Consider the following 20,534-nt stretch of genomic DNA (forward strand, 5'->3'; position numbering starts at 1 on the left):
ATGGTTTCCCCAACACCCAGTGGATTTTTTGCATAGGAGGTGCTCAGCAAATCTTTCTTAAAAGAATAAATGTAATGGCATCTACACCTTATCAAGACCCTCACCAGATCCAGAATTATTTCAAAAAAGATCTTAGCTAATTTCCCTGCCAATCAATTTCTTCTACCAAACCTCCAACTCCAGCCAGGCTCTCTGACCCCATGGACAGCACACACATTCCCATCTTCACGCCTTTGCTCACACTGTCTGGTCATCTAACAGGCTCTTCCCCAACTCTCCAGCATGCCACATCCTCACCATCCTTCCATCCTGCTCAATGTTCCAGCTTTAGGTTCAATTTTACTATTTTATAGTTATCATCTATGTCCCCTATGTTTTAAAATAAAAAGAAAGGTGGAGAAAACTATTTAGTTTGCTAACTTTGAGCTAAGAAAGGGTGTTGGAACAAAGATATCTGCTTATACTTAAAAACATACAAAGGAAGAACAAGCCATAAGGGATATTTTTAAGTAGTTACCTACAGAGGAGGGAGGCAATGGGGTAGATGACAGTGATACAAAGACTAAACTTCTTCGAAGATGACTTATATTGAAAATTTTAAAGCAAAATTAATTTATTAAAAAAAACCAAAATTTTAAAAAACAATTCCCAGAAAATGAAAATAAATGCCAAATCGATCACATAACTATTCTAAGAGAAATTATTCCAAATAAATTTAAAACATAATAAACTGACTGAACATCCTTAGTGACATATACCCTAAGGACAAAAAGAATTTGAAAAGATCTGAAACTGCTTTTTAGTTGTCATTTTGTTGATTACAGTGTTGGTGTCATTTTTCGGAGACTGTTCTGTACTGTGAAATACAGTAAATGATTATATGAACTTACCCTGGCACTCTCAGTGTGACTGAGCCCTGGGGTTCTCAGCAGGGGTGAAAGGAGATACAGTTGTAAGGCAGAAGTTAAGTGAAAACTATATAGTCCTGAATTTGAATCGGAAGTGTCAACAAGAATATATATATGACACATTTATAACTTTAAATATTTTAAAATTTATAAATTTTTATTTCCTAGCTCTGCCCAGACAAAATGTCTAGAAAAAATTATCAGTCGGTAGCAAGAAGTATCATTAGCACCTAGACTGTGGTCTCTTAAAATATCATATTCTGCTAAAAGGCACTCAAAGACAACTAGGTTTATGTCAAAAGGACTCAAGGTCCAATTTAGAGAGGGCCCTTAAAACACAGGACAATCTGAGCATCAGTAAAGGTGATAACTGTGACAGATTGAAAATATCAAATATATTTGAATCCATGAGATCACCATGTCACTTTAAAAATTAGTTAACTGGTCAACATTGGAGGATAATACTAGCAAGTGAACAAGTGAAGTGAAAGTGTTAGTCACTCATTCGTGTCTGACTCTTTGCGACACCACGGACTGTAGCCCGCCAGGCTCCTCTGTCCAAGAGACTCTCCAGGCAAGAATAATGGAGTGGGTTGCCGTTCCCTCCTCCAGGGAATCTTCCCGACCCAGGGATCCAACCTGGGTCTCCTGCACTGGAGGCAGACTCTTTTATCATCTGAGCCACCAGGAAAGCACAATACTAGTGAGTGAAAGTCGCTCAGTCATGTCCGACTCTTTGAGACCCCATGGACTATGCAGTCCATGGAATTCTCCAGGTCAGAATACTGGAGAGCATAGTCGTTTCCTTCTCCAAGGGATCTTCCCAATCTAGGGATTGAAACCCAGGTCTCCTGCATTGCAGGCAGATTCTTTACCAGCTGAGCCATGAGGGAAGCCCCAATACTAGCAAACCAATTCATTATTTTGCAAACTGGTGAAAATTCATCCTGGCTTTACTATATAAATTGTACCTTACAGTGATACCATCAAGTAGATGAGAGAAGTTTCCTATTATAGAAAAGAATAAATGAAAAAAGAATGTTAGCATTAGGACATTGCCATTTTACAATCCCTAATGGACTGCATTGATTTTCAAGGCCACTAACACCACAAAAAGAGAGACAACCAGACACTATGCCTCCTAATGGGAGACCTTATCACCACCCATGAGGTAATCTTACCAAATAAATTGTCCCTGAATCTGATCAAGACTCTAAGCCCAGACACCAATTTCCCGAAAATACAAAGAAACACAGTTCCATGGAAAAACAACACCACAGGAATATAATCAGCAAAATCCAGACTGTGGGAAACTCTAAAGCTAAGGAAATGGTAACCCACTCCAGTGTTCTTGCCTGGAGAATCCCAGGGATGGGGGAGCCTGGTGGGCTTCAGTCTATGGGGTCGCACAGAGTCGGACACGACTGAAGCGACTTAGCAGCAGCAGCAGCATAGGATAACTCCTCTCCCCACCATCTTTTTTTAAATAAATAATTGCAAGAAGACAAAGAGACAGAGACAGAGGAACCTAAAACCAATAGGTCAAAAAAGACAACAAACCAATTACAATGTGTGGACTTAATTTCAATCTTGATTTAAACAAACTAATAAAAATAATTTTTTAGTTATTGATAAAATAATTTTTAAGGATATGACATTTGAGACAACTGGAAGTTTTTCTTTCATGACATTAAAGGAATTGTTATTTTCTCTTTAGGTGGTACTATGCTTATTTTTTAAAGAATCGTTACCTTTTGGGACTTCCCTGGTGGTTCCGACGGTAAAGAATCTGCCTACAATGAAAGAGACCTGGGTTCTATCCCTGGGTCGGGAAGATCCCCTGGAGAAGGAAATGGCAACCCACTCCAGTATTCTTGCCTGGAGAATCTCATGGACAGAGGAGTCTGGCAGACTATAGTCCATACAGTTCACAGGGTCGCAAAGAGTTATTTTCACAAATTGTTATTTTCTCTTTTAGGTGGCACTACTTTGGCCACCTCATGTGAAGAGTTGACTCATTGGAAAAGACTCTGATGCTGGGAGGGATTGGGGGCAGGAGGAGAAAGGGACGACAGAGGATGAGATGGGTGGATGGCATCGCTGACTTGATGGACGTGAGTCTCGGTGAACTCCGGGAGTTGGTGATGGACAGGGAGGCCTGGCATGCTGCGATTCATGGGGTCGCAAAGAGTCGGACACAACTGAGCGACTCTGATCTGATGGTTACTTTTTTAAAGAATCTTAATCTTTTAGTACTCATACTGAAATATTTACCAATAAAATTGAGCAATTACAGATAAATAAAATAACAGTTAACTTAGAAACACTATTTTTCTCACATTTTATAAAATAATGCTATTCACAACCCTCAATACATCTTTAACATCAATGTCTTCCTCAATACCATAGATGCTTTGAGTCAATTTCCCAGAGCATGTCAGTTTCATTTCCACTCCCTAAGTGGTAAAGGCGCTCATAAAAAGTCAAATCCTTTCTGAAGAATAACTTCTTGGTGGAAAAAACTCATCTTTAGACTTACTTACTATTTGTGAATTTCCTGATAGCAGGAGCCATGTATTTTCATCTTTTTATTCTCCCAGAGCCTAACACAGTAGTTTACCACTGTATGTAGCCTACACTCCTGTAAGTTCCAAGAGGGCAGGTACTATGTCTTTTGTTGACCACCATGTACCTAGCACCTAGTATCATGTCCAGTATGTGGTAAGTATCCAATACATTTTTAAAATTTATTTTTAATTGGAGGATACTTGCTGTACAATGTTGTGCTGGTTTCTGCCTTACAACATGAATCAGCTGTAAGCATACATATATCCCCTCTCTCTTGAACCTCCTTCCCACCCCTCACCCCATTCCACCCCTCTAAGTTGTCATAAAGTAACAGGTTGGGCTCTGTGTGTCATACAGCAACTTCTCATTAGCCATCTATTTTACATATGGTAATATACATGTTTCATTGCTCCTCTCTCAATTCATCCCACCCTCTCTCTCCTGCCCCCACTGTGTTCACAAGTCTGTTCTCCACGTCTGCATCTCTATTCCTGCCCTGCAAATAGGTTCATCAGTACCATTTTTCTAGACTGCATAATATGTGTTAATTTTTTAATTAATAATGTACAATATTCATTTTTCTCTTTCTGACTTACTTCACTGTGTATAACAGGCTTTGGGTTTATCCACTAGAACTGACTCAAGTGGGTTCCTTTTTATGGCTAAGTAATATTCCACTGTATATATGTACCACAACTTTATCTATTCATCTGTCAATGGACATCTAAGTTGCTTCCATGTCCTAACTATTGTAAATAGTGCTGCAATGAAGATTGGGGTACATGTGTCTTTTTAATTACAGTATCCAATATATTTTGATGGATGAATATTTCTTAGTTTTCCAAACTTTCTCATATCATCATATGTTTCCTCATAAACTTCACATATATGTATTGCTAAGTCGCTTCAGTCATATCTGACTCTGTGTGACCCCATAGACAGCAGTGCACCAGGCTACACCGTCCCTGGGATTCTCCAGGCAAGAACACTGGAGTGGGTTGCCATTTCCTTCTCCAATGTGAAAAGTGAAAGTGAAGTCGCTCAGTCGTGTCCGACTCTTAGTGACCCCATGGACTGCAGCCTACCAGGCTCCTCTGTCCATGGGATTTTCCAGGCAAGAGTACTGGAGTGGGGTGCTGTTGCCTTCTCCGACATATATGTATACCTATATACATATACATGAATAATTTTTCATGTTGGCTTCCCCACAGTTTTGTAATATCCAGAGGACAGGGGCCAACTAATTATAATGCTTAATACTGTCCACAGACATCTGACACAGCACAGAACACAGAATCTGGAGGAAGTAGGGGAGGGAGGGGTGATTGATTTCTTGCCTCTAAGACTATAAAAGCAAACTGTATAGAGCAAGGTCAATCAGCTGAAAAATTCAGGTTGAAAATCAACTTGCTTGCTGCTTTAATTTAGCTTGGTTAATCACAGTTTAAAGTCACTGAATAAATGTTCATGCACCTTCTGTGTCTTACCAAAGAAAACAGAACTACTGTCAAACACCATCAGCCAAGCACTGTTGAGATCTATTGCTCAGGAAAAAAGATTCCCTTCAAAATATTACTGCTCACTGACCATGCCCTTGGTCACCCAAGAGCTCTAACGAAGATGTACAATGACATGTTGCTTTCATGCCTGCTAACAATACAACACCCATTGTGTAGCCCATGGATCAAGGAGTCATTTTAATTTTCAAGTCATATTATTTAAGAATACATTTCATAATGTATGTAGTGCCTATGGAGAGTGATTTCTCTGATGGGTTAAAGTAAATTGAAAATCTTCTGGAAAGGAGTCACCATCCTAGATGCCATTAAGAACATTCATGATTCATGCTAAGTCGCTTCAGTCGTGTCCAACTCTGTGTGACCCCATAGACGGCAGCCCACCAGGCTCCCCCGTCCCTGGGATTCTCCAGGCAAGAACACTGGAGTGGGTTGCCATTTCCTTCTCCAATGCATGAAAGTGAAAAGTGAAAGTGAAGTCGCTCAGTCGTGTCCGACTCTTAGTGACCCCATGGACTGCAGCCCACCAGGCTCCTCTGTCCATGGGATTTTCCAGGCAAGAGTACTGGAGTGGGGTGCCATTCATGGGAAGAGGTCAAAATATCAATATGAACAGGAGTTTGGAGGAAGTTAATCCCAACCCTCATGGATGAAGCCTTGAGGAATTTAAGACCTCAGAGGAGGAAGTAACTGCAGATGTGGTGGAAATAGCAAGAAAACTAGAATCAGAAGTGGAGCCTGAAGATGGGACTGGATTGCTAGAACCACACAATGAAACTTGAACAGATAAGGAGTTGCTTCTTATGAATTAGCAAAGAAAGTGGCTTCTTGAAATGGAATCTACTCCTGGTAAAGATGCTGGGAAGATGCTGTTGAAATGACAACAAAGAATTTAGAATATTACATAAACTTAGTTGATAAAGCAGTAGCAGGGCTTGAGAGGACTGGCTCCAATTGTGAAAGTCCTACTGTGGGTAAAATGCTATCACACTGCATTGCATGCTACAGAGAAACTGTTCTTGGAGGAAGAATCAACGGATGCGGCAAACTTCACTGTTGTCTTATTTTAAGTAACTGCAACAGTCATCCTAACCTTCAGCAAGCACTGCCCTGACCCATAAGCAGCCATCCACATCAAGGCAAGACTCTCTGCCAGCAAAAACATGATGACTTGCTAAAGGCTCAGATGATGGATAGCATTTTTCAGCAATAAAGTATTTTTTAATTAAGGTATGTACATTTTTTAGATATAATGCTATTGCACACTTAGTAGATTACAGGAGAATATAAACATAGATTTTATATGCACTGAGAAACCAGAAAATTTGTGCAACTTGCTTTACACTAGTCACTTTATTGTGGTGGTCTGGAATTGAACCAGCAGTATCTCCAAGGTATGCCTGTATTCTGATACGGTGGTCATGTCATAAAAGAAGAAAAAGGGTCCTTAATCTTTAATAATAATACTTAAGTTTTTACTGATGAAATACAGTGTTGAGATACACTGATGAGATACAGTGTCTGGGATTTGGAGACTGGGTAGAGACATAGATGAAATAAGATAGGTTGTCTGTTCATTGTTGAAGCCAGGTCATGGGATACACGATGATTCATTTTTCAAGTCTCTCTTATTTGGAATATCCTTAAAATATTGGATAAATTTCAAACATATTAAGTTTTGCTTAAAATCATAAAACATGAAAATAAAAGAACATTAAGTCTCAGTTGTCTGTGCTTATTGCGGATTCCTCACCATTTGATTAGCATGGACCTCTGACACTGTCCTTTATGGCAGCAAGGATTTCTTAACCATGAATTTCCAGGATTCCTATGAATGGGCTTCAGAGGATTATGTGCAAGTGTGCATTTTTCTTAGGAGAGATTCCATAGCTTTCATCAGATTCTCAGGGGTACTTGTGACTCAGAAAATATCAGCATCATGAGAATCACATGGTATAAGTTTAGGAGAAAAAGGAAAGGAGGAGGGGAGGGAAAGAAAGGTGAACTGGAGAAACGACCCGGTTTCTGTACCTCTTCCTGACTCATGATCATGACTCACAATACAAATGTCAATTGATGTGGGTGCCTACCCGAAGGATTAAGTAAGATAAAAAGAACTAAGAGGGTTAAATACACATTAAAACATTGAAATTGCAAGGCACGTTGTGAGAAAGAAAGCATTGTTATGAGCCTTGAAAAATGAATGAATTACAGCTGAGTAGCAGACCAGCTTCTCACTTACAGTTAATGGACAAATTAAAAGGCAGAGGTGGGGCTGAGTCTTACATGATGGCCCCAGATCCTTGAAGCACCCACAAAGGCTGCAGCAGGCAGTGGAGCCCACCTTGAGCCTCTCCCTGACCCCTCCCTGTGGCTCCTCTCTGGTCCTGAGAGGTGGCAGTCCTGCCAAACTCAGCTCTGCTTCCTCTCCTGCAGTCAGCCTCAGACCCTTTCACTTCCAAAGACTCCTTTCATCTTTTATCCAATGTTTTCAGATAACAGCCTCCTACCCCACCCACCCAACAACAATAAGAGTCAAGTGTTGATTGAGTTCTGATATACAACCATTTTTAAATTAAACACAGAAGTGACTTTCAGGGTTTCTAATCAGCAAGCTGAGTTTCTATAATTAATATTGGGAACACATATTTACAGAACACTGACTGTATACCTAGCATTGTGCTTTACATATATCATCTCAACCCTCACAACAGTCCTAAATCAAGGCTAAGTAAGATCTCACAAAGGCTGAGACAGGAGGAACTCCAACTTGAGTCTCTCTGTATTAACATTATATACTGTAACGTATTAGCATCATACACTAACATCGCCAAAAGCAAAGAACCTGGTCATTTTAGAGAGCTCAGGTCACCTAATCATGGATTAATGTCCATAGTGAAAACAGTTCAAGATTGTCACATTGTTACCTTCTTAAACCCTTGTACTTCACGCTGCCTTTACTGACCAGAATTCCAATATAGTTCTCCATCTCTTCACTCTCGACTTCCTTTTTATCCAGAAAGCTCATGAATTCTGACCCCTTGTAGACACCATCACTGAATCTGACCCAGAGATCCTCAACTCTCTAATGCCCTCAATTTGACTTCCTCACTGGATGCAGACAATGAATAGTAAGAAAAGGGGGTTCCACGAGGTTGTATGCAGCTGTTCTGGTCCTCCGCTCAGGGGCCATGAGCTCCTGAACACCCACGAGTTTCCTAGTCTGACTCTTCAGCAGGCTGCTAGGGGCCTAAAATTGCAAAGTGACTCTGGTTTCTTAGTGGTTTTTCGTTTTTTATTGAACCCCACTTGGAATCACTCCTGTTTGGTACAATTTACTAGTAAGCACATTGCAGTTTGCAGAATAATGGCTCCCAAAGGATTTGCACATCTTAATCCCTGGAACCCAAGAATACGTTGCTTTATACAGCAATAGGGAATTAAGGTTGCAGATGGAAGAAGGGTCGCTAATCAGTGGATCTTAAAATAATGACATTATCTGGATTATCCATGGGTTCAATGTAATTACAAAGATCCCTAAAAATGGAAGAAGGAGGTAGGAGAGTTGAGCCAGAGAATGAAGTTTGATGATAAAAGCAGGGCCTGAGAGATGCTGTGCCACTGGTTTCGGCTGCTGAGGAAGGGAGCTGTGAGCTAAGGAATGCAGGCAGCCTCACAGAGCTGAAGTTAAAAAGACAGATTCTCCCACAGAGCCTCCAGAAACACAGCCTCGCCAACACTGATTTTAGCCCGGTGAGACTCATGATAGAAATCTGAAGTATAGAACTGTAAGATACTCAGTTTGTGTTGTTCTAAGACAATAAATGTGTGGTTGTTTGTTAGGGCAGCAATAGACACTAATACATACATCATGGCTTCCTAACTAGCAAGATCAGAGTAAACCTGTTACTATCTTTATGGGAAACAACCAACCTCTCTGTTATCTCAGGTTTGTTGCTGTTATCTAGCAGCGATTTAGAATAAACATGTTGCTTTTCTGTTTTCTGATTACCATTGTGATAGGCTTAATTGACAGCCCTGTCCACCCTGCCATGGCAAACCATGAGCAAAGACAATTATCTACAAGTTTAAAAGGAAGTAAATTTGCAACCTGAATTGTATCCCCAGCCTACCTCAAGTCTCTGCTTGGCAGGAAAGCCCACACTACTGAAGTTCCCCAGTAGAGCTGATAGCACCAGGTAAAGAGAATGCTCATGTGTCCCTCAATTCCCACACAGGAAAGGAATACCCAGTGTGAGGTGGGAGGCTGGAGGCATGCAGACTGTATGTACCCTGCAAGGCAGTGAGAGGAGAACCTGCTGTGGTTGATACTTCTGTTCAATAACATTCAGCAGATACATACTGACTGCTTCCCATGAACTGCCCATGACACTCAGAAGTCACCAGCTCTCTACAGAGACACGCATGCGTTTCATACACCAACACGGGCCAGGGCCACCAGGCAGTAGCGTCCAGGAGTTTTCCCAGGTCCACTTTCAACGTGAAGTGTGCCTCTCTTCCCATCCACCCAGTTTCCCAATTATCACCCATTCACCAGGATTTGTTATTCTGAAGATTTCTACAAAATTTCCCAGTCTGAGTGGGCCTGATTCACATAAAAGCCTTGGTAATTGCCCTGATTCACTTGCACTTCCCTTTACCATTTACGCCCTCTCTGAGCCTCCCTGAGGTTCCCAGCACCACTTGGCTCAAGTGCTGACAGTTTCAACCTCTGTAGCCTTCTCTTCCAGAAATTCTGCTCGATTCTGAAAGTGCTGATCAGGAGAATCTGAAGCTACAGATGTCCCTTGTTCCAGTCCAAACTAGAGGTTCTCCTTCAAGCTTCTGATCCTCCACTCTTATCATGCCCTTTAAGAACCCACCACCTTTGGCAATCTCATCAAAAGTCAATAATGCAGGCCTTCATTAACTCATTCTAAATTCCACCAAGAGCCACCTAGCTGTCCTCCATCATCCCAGCTCTTCCCACTCTAATATATCCTTTGTACCCCTTGCCACACATATCTTCCCAAACATGTTAAAGCGCTCACTCTGAACCAGGCACCAGTCTCGGTGCCAGAGGCACAAGTTATGGTCATGTAGACCAAGGGCACATTCTTTGGAGAGGGTCAGCTCTGCCACTTATTAGAAGTTACTTAACCTTTTGGTTTCCTCATTTGGAAAATAAGGCTAAGAAGGGCATGTGAATCTCGTGGTTACTGAAAGACTTGAGACAACGCAGGGAAAGCACTAGGCCCAGTACCTGGCACATGGCACACACTCATGCAAGTTAACTTACAGAGACAGCATCACAAGGGGCTGGCAGGGTAGCAGCAGAGATGAACATGTAGAGTTCACAAGTAAGGGGTGGAAGAAGTAATATGACTTCGTGAGTGTTGTGAGCAGAAAAGAAGTGAAATTCTGATAGTGATACAGTGCTCATGCGTGCTCAGTCGTGCCAACTCTTTGTGACCCCATGGACTGTAGCCCACCAGGGTTCTCTGGCCATGGGATTCTCCAGGAAAGAATACCAGAGTGGGTTGCCATGCCCTCCTCCAGAGGATCTTCCTGACCCAGGGATCAAACCCACGTCTCCTGCATCTCCTGCATTACAGGCAGAGTCCTTACCCACTGAGCCACCTGAGAAGCCCACTGGTACAGAGCCAGACCTTAAAGATTAGAACGGAATATTCTAGGTAGATAGGAGCGGGAAAGTTTTCCAGCTAGAACACCTGAGCAAAGACACAATAGCAGAAATGGGAGACTTTTAAACAGGGAGTGTAATAAAGCAATGGTCATCTCAGACTCTGGGCTAATACTGACAAGACCATGAGCTCCTTAAGGAGAGGCACACTGGCTGTGGATACAGGAAAGTCATTCACTCACTCAGAACATCAACTTTATTCCAGGCACTATGTAAACAAAAAGATTTTCTGCCCAGTCCATCCCGTCATAATGCTTCTATTTAAAAAGATAATAAACAAGACCACATCATATAAGTCATATATGCTATTAAGAAAGTAAAGCAGAATCAGGGGCTTCCCTGGTGGTCCAATGGTTAAGACTCCACACTCCCAATGCAGGAGTCATGGGTTCCAATCCCTGGTCAGGAAATTAAGATACCATATGCTGCATGGTGTGACAAAAATAAATGAATAAAAACTGAAGCAGAATCATATGAAAGAGAGTAACTGTGAGTGGAGACCAAGGACAGCTACTCTGAGGAGGTGACACCTGAGGAGTCACGAGAAGACTTGGGTAGAAGAAAATCCACAGGAACAACAAGAACAAAGCTCTTGTAGAATGAAGAGCTGGTTGTACTGAAGAAACAGATAGAGAGCCAATGCAGAAGTGTATGGTGAGAGAGTTGGAAAGGCTATCAGGGAGGGTGGGCAAGGCCCTGGTCACGATGAAACTTGGGAGGCCATAATAAGATGTTTGGATTTTATTCTAAAATGCACTGGGAAGCCACTGAAGGGTTTCAAGATAGGATATGACATCATCTGATTTGTGTTTTTAAAAGCTCTCTCTAGCTGCCACAGGACAAGTGGATTGTAGAAGGAAAAGCAGGAGAGAAAGCGGAGGGAAGTGTCAGGGGTCAGCACAGTCGTCCAAACCAGAGGAAACAGCCTAGGCACACGGTATGTAGATGTGATGCCTGGAGTCTCTGTTTACATCAAGTACACAACCAGCTCACTTTGCAAGGTCCATCTCCCCGTCACACAGCCCAGCTGACATACAGGAGGTTTTGTTGGTAATTTTCAACTGATTGACTTGTCTCCCCCAAATTACCCCCATTTCCTTTCCTCTTTCTTTCCTCATTTCTTTTCCCCCCTGTATCTTATCTCAAGTACCCATTTGCCCATCACCTGACTCAGCCTTTACAAGGTCTTGCTGTTCCCATCCTGTTTTTTTTCTCTCTCCTCACCCCACCATCCCCGAGTTTCATGAACTAGATGTAAAAGATATAATTACTTTCTGTCCTACCCCAGAGGCACTCAGGAATTACCAGTTTCACAGAGTACCAACAGAAGCCTGGGGGTTATTATGATCCTGACAATACAACTGGAACACATTCTGCATATTAAGGACACTGTCTCCCCACATTTGTTCCAGCCTGTTCTACCCACTGAAGCCAGAAAATCTTTCAGGAAGAGAATCTGATCATAATCTCACTGGCTCTCATTCTCTCTCTGGCTCCTCTCTCTCCCTCTCTCTGTATGCTATGACCCTGGAGTACATCTCACACCATTCACCTCTTCACTCCCTGTGGCTCCAGCCACTCTGGCCTTCTTTCAGATCTTTGAACCCGATGGGCTCCCTCTGCTGTTCGCTTTGTCTCCAAAGCCCTTTGATCTCCCTCTTCCCTCAGTTGACACTTATTCTTTAGATCTTTGCCGAAATTTTCTTCCTTAGCAAAATCTCTGATCTGAGACCAAAGCTGGAACCATTGTGATACACATTCACAGCACCACATATTTTTCTTTCTAAGCACTCATCACAGTTTATAATAATGCATTTATTTGTGTGACTGTTTGATTAAAATGATTATACACACACACACTAAATGGGAAATTCCAGCAGGGCAAGAATATTACCTATTTTTGCCCATCACTGTATCACAAACATAAGCTGAATATTCTTCATAGACCTTAGGAGAATTAGATATGGAAGGATTTCCCAAAATTGCAGATGTTGTTCCTTTTTTGATGGAGCAAGCAAAAGGAATTATGGGTCATCTAGTAGCAAACTATTGCCAGAAGAGGAGTGAGTCAGTGATACCCATTTTGCTACAAACTCAGAAAAGAGTTCTGTCTGTCTCTTTACAAAAACCATCCTGACATCAATGTGGCCCTTGTTTCAAGACCTGTCATCCTTCTGAGTAGGTCCATCATTCTCTTCACAGCCCCCCACTTCGTATCTGACCTCCCTTCAATATCTCTTTGCAGAGCAATGAGCATATCATCACCTGATGGGCACAGGAAAGTGGGGAGTGAGAATTCAATGAGTTATCTCTCCTATACTGGTTGCCACATCGTTTCACAAAGCCCCTTCCCAAACAGCTGCTCATTTAGTTCTCAAAACCACCCTGTGAAGTAAGCAAAGCAGGTATTCTTATCCCTACTTTACTAGATGGGGAAATGTGATTCAAAGAGGCAAGTGACTTATTCAAGGTCACAAAGCCCATGTGAGGCAGATGTAGATTTGAACCTACAGTCTCTGACGCCCAGTCCAATGCTTTACCTTACATTAGCCACCCCAACAGTTATCAGTTGCTTAAACCTGTTTCTTCATTGCTTTAAGTAAACACCTGTTCCTGACCCCTCAGCACTTTTCCAGCCTCTCTCCACTTCGCTATCCAGAACTTGTCAGCCCGTCTGTGCCATGGAATGAAGGGAGTTTTATGCACACGAACAAGGCTGAGCGTTTGGTCCCAGCCTCCAGTCTTTTCCAGTTCTTCCTCTGAGCCAGTAAGGAACCAGAAAGCCCCATTAATAAAACACAAAGAGGAAACCTGCCCCACCAGAGCAAGGTCCCTGGCTATCCTTTCTCCCACGTTCCAGCAGGACGCGACAAGGCCAGAAGCCTGCCTCTTTCCCAGCAAGGAGGACCTGAGCAGAACAGAGGTCACCGGCCGCGGGCCGTCAGGGCTCCTCAGCTGGCCACGCAAAGGATGCGGCTCCCGATTTGGCCCAAGGTCACCCTCTCGCAGCCCGGGCCCGATCCCCGACCGCCCGGAGCGCCCCCTGGTGTCGCGGGCTGGCCTCCCCTCGCCCTCAGGGAGTGGCCTGCGAAGCCCCGGCCCGGGGGCAGAGAAAGGAGGGTGGGCAGAGGATGAGGAGGCTGAGCCCCTGGGAGGGGCGGGAGGCGGGGCCCTACCTGATAGCTGAGGACGCCATCCGGATCGTTACTCCCTGCCGGCATGGCGGAGCCCAACTAGGTCTCGCGCGCGGGGTCCAGGCCGAACGTCAGCAGGCCACGCACTCCGGTCGGGTTTGATCAGATCGCCCGAGCGGCGACCCCTACCCTGGTGCCAACGGTCAACCATCAACCGCCGCCGCCTCCATAGCCACCGGCCCGCGAGGCTTCGCCGCAGCCAATCAGCGCGCGGCCTGCACAGCCAATCAGGGCGCGGAGCACGGGAGGACGCTGTCCGGCGGTACCCTGGGCTACCAGGAGGTGGAGAAGGGAGCCGGGGGAGCCAACCGCTCCCGGGCCCGGTTGCCATGGAAACCGCCTCCCTCCCTTCAGGGGCCTCTGGGCTTGAAGGTCCTCCCAACTGCTTGCTAGAAATTGAAGATCTCGTGGTTCTATTTGAGGATGCACCTGACCCTTGAAAACTGAGAAAGTGTCAGGTTTGTCTATCATGATTTTATTCCTTGGTAATAATCATTTTTAAATTCTGGGGAACCATCCCTTGAGCTTGCAGAAGGAAGTAACAGAATGAGAGGGAAGGGCCTTCTCAAATTACTTGTCCTCGAGCTAGTGGCCAGATTCAATAGTATCAAAGAGAAGCAGGCAGGCAGTGATCTATTCCCCTACACAGATTGACTATGATACAGGTCTTCTCCCTGGGCCTCGGGTTGGCAGTGAAAAGCACGGGGTTGAGCTACAGAAGATGATTGAAACAATTCCACAAAAATGCTTCCAACTTTTCTGAGAAATAATCTAGGGCAAATTATTTAACAAAAGAATAACTACTGATTTAAGGCAAAGTTAGAAACCCATGAGTAACACATTCAATTTGATTTGGGTTTAAAACAAGAGAGACTGGCCATAATCCAACCAACCCTCTGTCCCCAAGAGGAGGAAAGGGGTCTTTTCCTTTATGTCCACTATCACATCAGACGGTAGGAGAGTCCACATTATTAAAAGAAAAAGAGCAGGTGCAAATCATTCTCAGCCTCCGAAGAAACTACACTGGGGAGCATAGCCTGGCTGGTGCACATTAAATGTTCAACCCCTGCATACCATTGCTTGCTCTGGCTCTGAAATCTGAACCAAGTTTGTGCTTCCGTGCCCCTGAGGCAGAACCATATTTCCAGTCTTCAATTTAAGGTCTTGGGCCCATTTCTGAGCCTTAGTGTTCATTTCCCCAGTCTCTGTTGACCTCTTCACTAATCCTGTCCCTTGAATCTGTAATTCAACCCCATTTTTGCCCATCAAAACCTTAATCATACTTCAAAGTCAACCTCAAAGGCCACCTCTTCAAAGAAACTTTATTCTACTCTCCTCAATACCCCTAAGACATGTCATCACTCCCCTTTGAATCTTCATAGCACTTCATACCTTCCTTATACCTTCCTTATACCATGCTATGGTCAAGTACTTTAATTAAATGTTAACTTTAGCTTACTGTAACATTGTCATTTTTTGAAGGAAATAATTATTTTTCTTATGCCCTTCTGTACAAAGCCTCAAAGAATGCTGGGCACATAGAACATAATTATAAATATGTAAGTTATATAAGTATATATAAATAAATATAACTTATAAATATATAAGTGAATATATGTACTTTTAATTCAGTCTAACCAAAAACATATTAAACACAAAGTACAAGCCCAAATGTCACTGAAGATGCAGCAGAATCTAAAATAAAATATGTATCTCCAGAGGGCTTATGGTCTAATCAGGGGAACAGGATATATGTTAATATGATGGCAAGATAACAGAATATAAAACAAGAGCCATATGAGTAATAAAGTATAGACAACAAAGGTTATAAAAATTTAGAAGAGAAAAATGTTAATATGATGACAAGATAATAGAACATAAAACAAGAGCCATATAAGTTATATAGACCACAAAGATTATACAAATTTCCAAGAGAAAATAATTTTTTTTTACTTGGAACATGACACAGAGGACATTGGTTTGGGTTAAACCCAAAAACAGTCAAGCCAGAGTAAGGAGAGCAAGCATCTTAGTTCTTAGGGAATGACTTAGCAACCAGGAAAGCATAAGACCCATTCAGGATAGCCACAATTTGGACCAAAGCAGAAAGGTATGGAGAAGAGCAGTAGGAAATAAAAATTGTGGTAAAGAAAAAATGACCAAGTTATGGAGAAACAGCTAATCAGTTCAGACTTTTTTGTTTCTCATATGATAGAAAATATGATAGTGTAGAAAATTTTAAAGAATTTGCCCACACACCAGGACCTGGGTTTAGTGGTATAAATGCACTGTGTCATTTAATATTCCTAACACGTCATAGTTTATCCATTTCAATGATAAGAAAACTGAGGCTGAGAAGTTTAGCAACTTTCTCAAGGTTAAGTAGATATTAGGCTGGGATCTGATCACCTCTTGAGCCTTGCAATCTAGTGGAGAAACAGCAAACAAGTAAAAATGAACACAAGTACAGATTATGAGAGCTGCAATGAAATAAACTGCAAAGTTATGTGATAGAGTATTGGCCAGGGGGGTGGAGAGAGCTACTGTAGATGGGATGGTCAGGGAGGGCTTTTCTGAGGAGGTGAGGAGAGTCTCATTTGATGAGTCAAGGATGGATCTGTCTGAGTTTAGAGTCCCTGGCCACTATATGACACTGTCCTATGTAAGTGGTACCATTGGTGAAATCTGCGATTGGGGGCAAGGTGGATTAAAGGGGGGAAGCTGAGGCAGGGGGTCATTTAGGCTGACTGGCAACATGGCAATTCTGGAGGGGCCAAGGATGGTGACCAGAAGAAAGATGTGCCCTCCATTTGCCACTCCCTAAAGAGCCAGCTCATGGTGCTCTCATGAGAGTGGGCACGAGTTGTCAGGGCACAGAGAAGAAGCAGGAGAGGATTACTACTAAGAGCTCTACAAGTCTGATTTGACTCCAGTTCAAATGTAGAAAAAGTCAGAGCCTCTGGCTTTTGACTCCAGGGTCAAGAGCCCCATCTTCTGGTCTATTGTGCAAATTACAAAAGGAATTGGCTGCAGAGGCGGCTGCAAGACTGCCCTGAGGCAGCTGTCTGTCTGCAGAGACAGGCTCTCCCCTCCCAGGGCTGTTTTGTGTTCTCCGTCCCAAAGAAGGCGAGCTCGTTGGCTCCAGGCCCCAGGCACTAGGCTGCCGGCACCTTCAGCTCTCTACACAGCTTGGAAAGGAGCAAATATGCCGCTCTCAGCCTGGCCAGCAAAGAGGTGTGGATGGACCTGGAAGGAGGAAGATGTTCAGCCAAGGATACCACCTCACACTGATTATTCTTCTAAAGAAAGCGGGAGTTGGGGGGGTGGGGTGGGGCGGGGGGTTGGGCGGAGAACCCAGCAAAACAAGAACTCAGAAACTTCTGAGGCCTGCACAGAATTCTTGGAGGAGGAGACACAAAATAGAGAGGAAAATGCAAAATATGGGTAGAGACAGAGACCCCACATGCACACACACAGACACACATACAGACACACGCACATCTCACAGGGAAGCAAGAAGGCTTGCAACAACTCTGTGAGGTAGGTTCTATCTCCTCCATCATTTTACAGATGAGAACACTGAAGACGGAGGCTTAGAGATGTAAGCTAGCCCAGTTCACACAGCAAGCACAGTTTATAAATGGAGACCCTGAGTCTGAGCTCAGAAGTACCTCATTACAGGGTATACCCATGTAACCACTTACTGCCTCCCATGGGGCTGCCTGGACTTTAGTCCTTCCCGAACTTTAGAAGCTCCACCCTCCCTTTGTGACTTCCATCTTTGTCTCTAGATCCTTCCTTTCTCTAATACTAGTGTTCTTAAACTTTGGTGGGGAGAGGTTAGGTCTTGAACCTCTGGGGACATGATAAAATCTGTGGGACTCACTTTTTAGATAAGTAGACAGAGACCCAAATTTTGCATCTCATTGTTAAGGATGTGTTCACAGCCTGCCCAGGGAAGCACTAACCACCTTACCTGTATTATTTTTAAATATTGGCTGGAAAACATTGAGATTCTCTTATTCAGAGACAAAAAAGGCACGCAACACAAGTAACTCAAAAGGTCTGAGGAAATGTTCTCACATAATTGCAACCAATTTTTCCATCAAAAGCATCTTAATTTCTCCATCTATGTACCATGTTTCTTGCCCAGTTTAAACTGTCAAAAGAGCTGCCAGGGCAGAGGTTTTAGTCTTTACTTGCCATTAGGTAGTGACCCAATCCCAGCTGCATCTTATGCCTGGTTTGGTTTCTCCACATTCCTCTTAATTATACATCAAAAACCAAGGAAAGTTTGGAGGAAAAGACGTCAGGATTCGAGGAAAGACTTAATTAGGGCTTATTGTGCGGTCGTCTGGGAGCATTTCCTGTGGAGGGAGCGGGGAGCCGGAGAGAGACACTATTCTTTGTCAAGCTGAAAAGGTCATGCAGGTGCACGGTACGCAGTCAGCCCTGGCCAAGTCACAGCATATCTAGAGAGACTACAGAATACAGTTTTCTTAGTTCACAGCAGGCTGCCAGCCTGGGACACTATACATCATACAGAAAAACAACAAAATGCTACACAAACTGACTCTTGCCTGCGAAAATCACTCTCCCTCCATTCGTCATCATCAACATCATCCATAGAAATCGCCTACACTGGGGGATTCCCTGGCGGGTTCAGTGGTTAGGACTTGGCACGTTTACGACCACGGACCTGGGGTTCAATCCCTGGTTGGAGAACTAAGATCACGCTAGCTGTGCGGCATGGCCAGAAAAGTTTTTAAAAAGAGGACTGGACTTCCTTGGTGGTACAGCAGCTAAGAATCCGCCTGCCAGCGCAGGGGACACAAGTTTGATCCCTGGTCCAGGAAGATTCCACATGCCGTGGAGCAACTAAGCCCAGGCACCACAACTACTGAGCCAGCACTCTAGAGCCCGAGTGCCACAGCTACTGAAGGCCGAGCACTTAGAGTCTGTGCTCCACAACAAGAAAAGTCACAGCAGTGAGAAGCCTGAGCACCACAACAAAGAGTAGTGCCTGCTAGCGATAACTAGAGAAAGCCCACACAAAGCAGGAAGATGCAGAACAACTAAAATTAAAATAAACAAACAATAAAGTATATATTTAAAAAGAGGGCTTCCCTGGTGGTCCAATGGATAAGAATCTGCCTGCCAAGGCAGGGGACACAGGTTCAATCCGTGGTTCAGGAAGATCCACATGCCTCAGGACAACTAAGCCCAGGCGAACTGCTGAAACCTGAGCACCTAGAACCCCTGCTCGAAACAAGAGAAGCCACTGAAATGAGAAGCCCGCACACCACAACTACAGAATAGCCCCCACTCACAGCAAAAGCCCGAGCACCAAAAATAAATAAATATGAAATACAATGATAGGTGAAAGAAAAGGAATTGCCTATACTGTACTCATTTACACCTTGCTCCAGACTCTTGCTCCAGAAAGGCTCTGGTAGACAGAACCCATTCAAACTGGCAAAAACCTCCTTCTCCTTTCTCTGGGGTCACAACTGAGATATTTGGACAGAGGCAGAAGGAAAGGACTAATAGAGGGATTAGCACAAAACAGAAACAGATTAGATAAGAAACAGAAAGAGATTAGAACGAAACAGAAAAGTAAGCTTTGAAGAAAGAAGCTTTGGTACTTCCAGATCCACATAGGAAGTCATTCAGGAATTCAGGAGAAGTAGGTGTTAACCAAGGACCACTTGCCAAGTACTTGCTATCAGATTCGAACACATTTGTATTCATTAAATACATTTATCTTATCCGTTTCTAACCAAACCTCACCCTGCTTAGAAATCAAGTGTGTTTACAGTGGTTTTACTCCCTGTCTTATCTTCTTGGGGATAAGATCTCTTGAGCCTGTACAGAAGTTCTTATTTCATGTTTAACCAGTAGGCCTGGGATATCCTTAAGGTTGCTGCAGATTCAGTGCTTCACATCTGTATAATTCTATATACTCAACGTTTTTATCACCTTACCTCATTTCTCTCAAATGGGACTGTAAATGTACACAGAATATTTCACAGACTGGAAAGCTGAAGTAAGCCTGGAACAGGGACTTGCCCAAGCCAGTTAACAACAGAGCTCAGTGAAGAACTACTCATGCTTTTCATGGTTTGTGTGGATTCCTAGAAATACAATTCCATGCAGCCCTTTCCTGCATAAAATTGAATTGGCTTCAATTGAACAGTAAATTGTGAATCTCCTTTAGAAATGACATGAACTCCCCATAGCAGAAACCAAGGGCTTCTCCTCTATTACCTTTTACCATCCGATTACAGTTGCATGTAATTTCTACCTTGGAAAGCTTGTCAGTAATACCCATTCATTACTTTACTGAACAAACTCTCATGAGGTTCTGAAAATAACGATTACTGCTTATCTCTAGAAACACATTATCTGACACAGATATAAATTCAATCCAAGATACTCTTACTCCCACTAAAACACCACTCAGGGCCTTTTATTTTGCAGTTAATTTTTTTTTTTAAGTGGGAGACCCATTCAGACTTCTGGGCTGGGGCAAAAGGGAATAGACATAGAATCTGAATGTATCTCATGAATTTATCTTTTTCCACCTCTAATCTTTTGCCAAATTGAAACGACCACCCTCCTTTTTTAAAGAAGGTAGAGTTTC

At 43.2% G+C, this 20,534-nt stretch overlaps 1 protein-coding gene across 4 annotated transcripts in view; it reads right to left on the reverse strand.

Moving 5' to 3' along the window:
• The window catches only part of SLC4A8 (solute carrier family 4 member 8), a 109,665-nt gene that overhangs the window by 67,756 nt on the left and 21,375 nt on the right, over window positions 1-20,534 (reverse strand). For 2 of the 4 annotated variants that reach the window (XM_086399376.1, XM_086399375.1), the window contains exon 1: window positions 13,874-14,175. The exons of the other annotated variants lie outside the window; for them this stretch is intronic. In XM_086399376.1, the coding sequence (XP_086255502.1) occupies window positions 13,874-13,918 (45 nt within the window). In that variant the 5' untranslated portion in view covers window positions 13,919-14,175. Of the gene's footprint in view, window positions 1-13,873; window positions 14,176-20,534 lie in introns of those variants that run through there. 4 annotated transcript variants of the gene reach the window in all.

The sequence above is a fragment of the Bos grunniens genome, chromosome 5 (genome assembly GCF_055505025.1).
Source record: "Bos grunniens cultivar Pamir isolate PY7600 chromosome 5, Bosgru_T2T1.0, whole genome shotgun sequence".
In the NCBI taxonomy this organism is placed as follows: domain Eukaryota; kingdom Metazoa; phylum Chordata; class Mammalia; order Artiodactyla; family Bovidae; genus Bos; species Bos grunniens.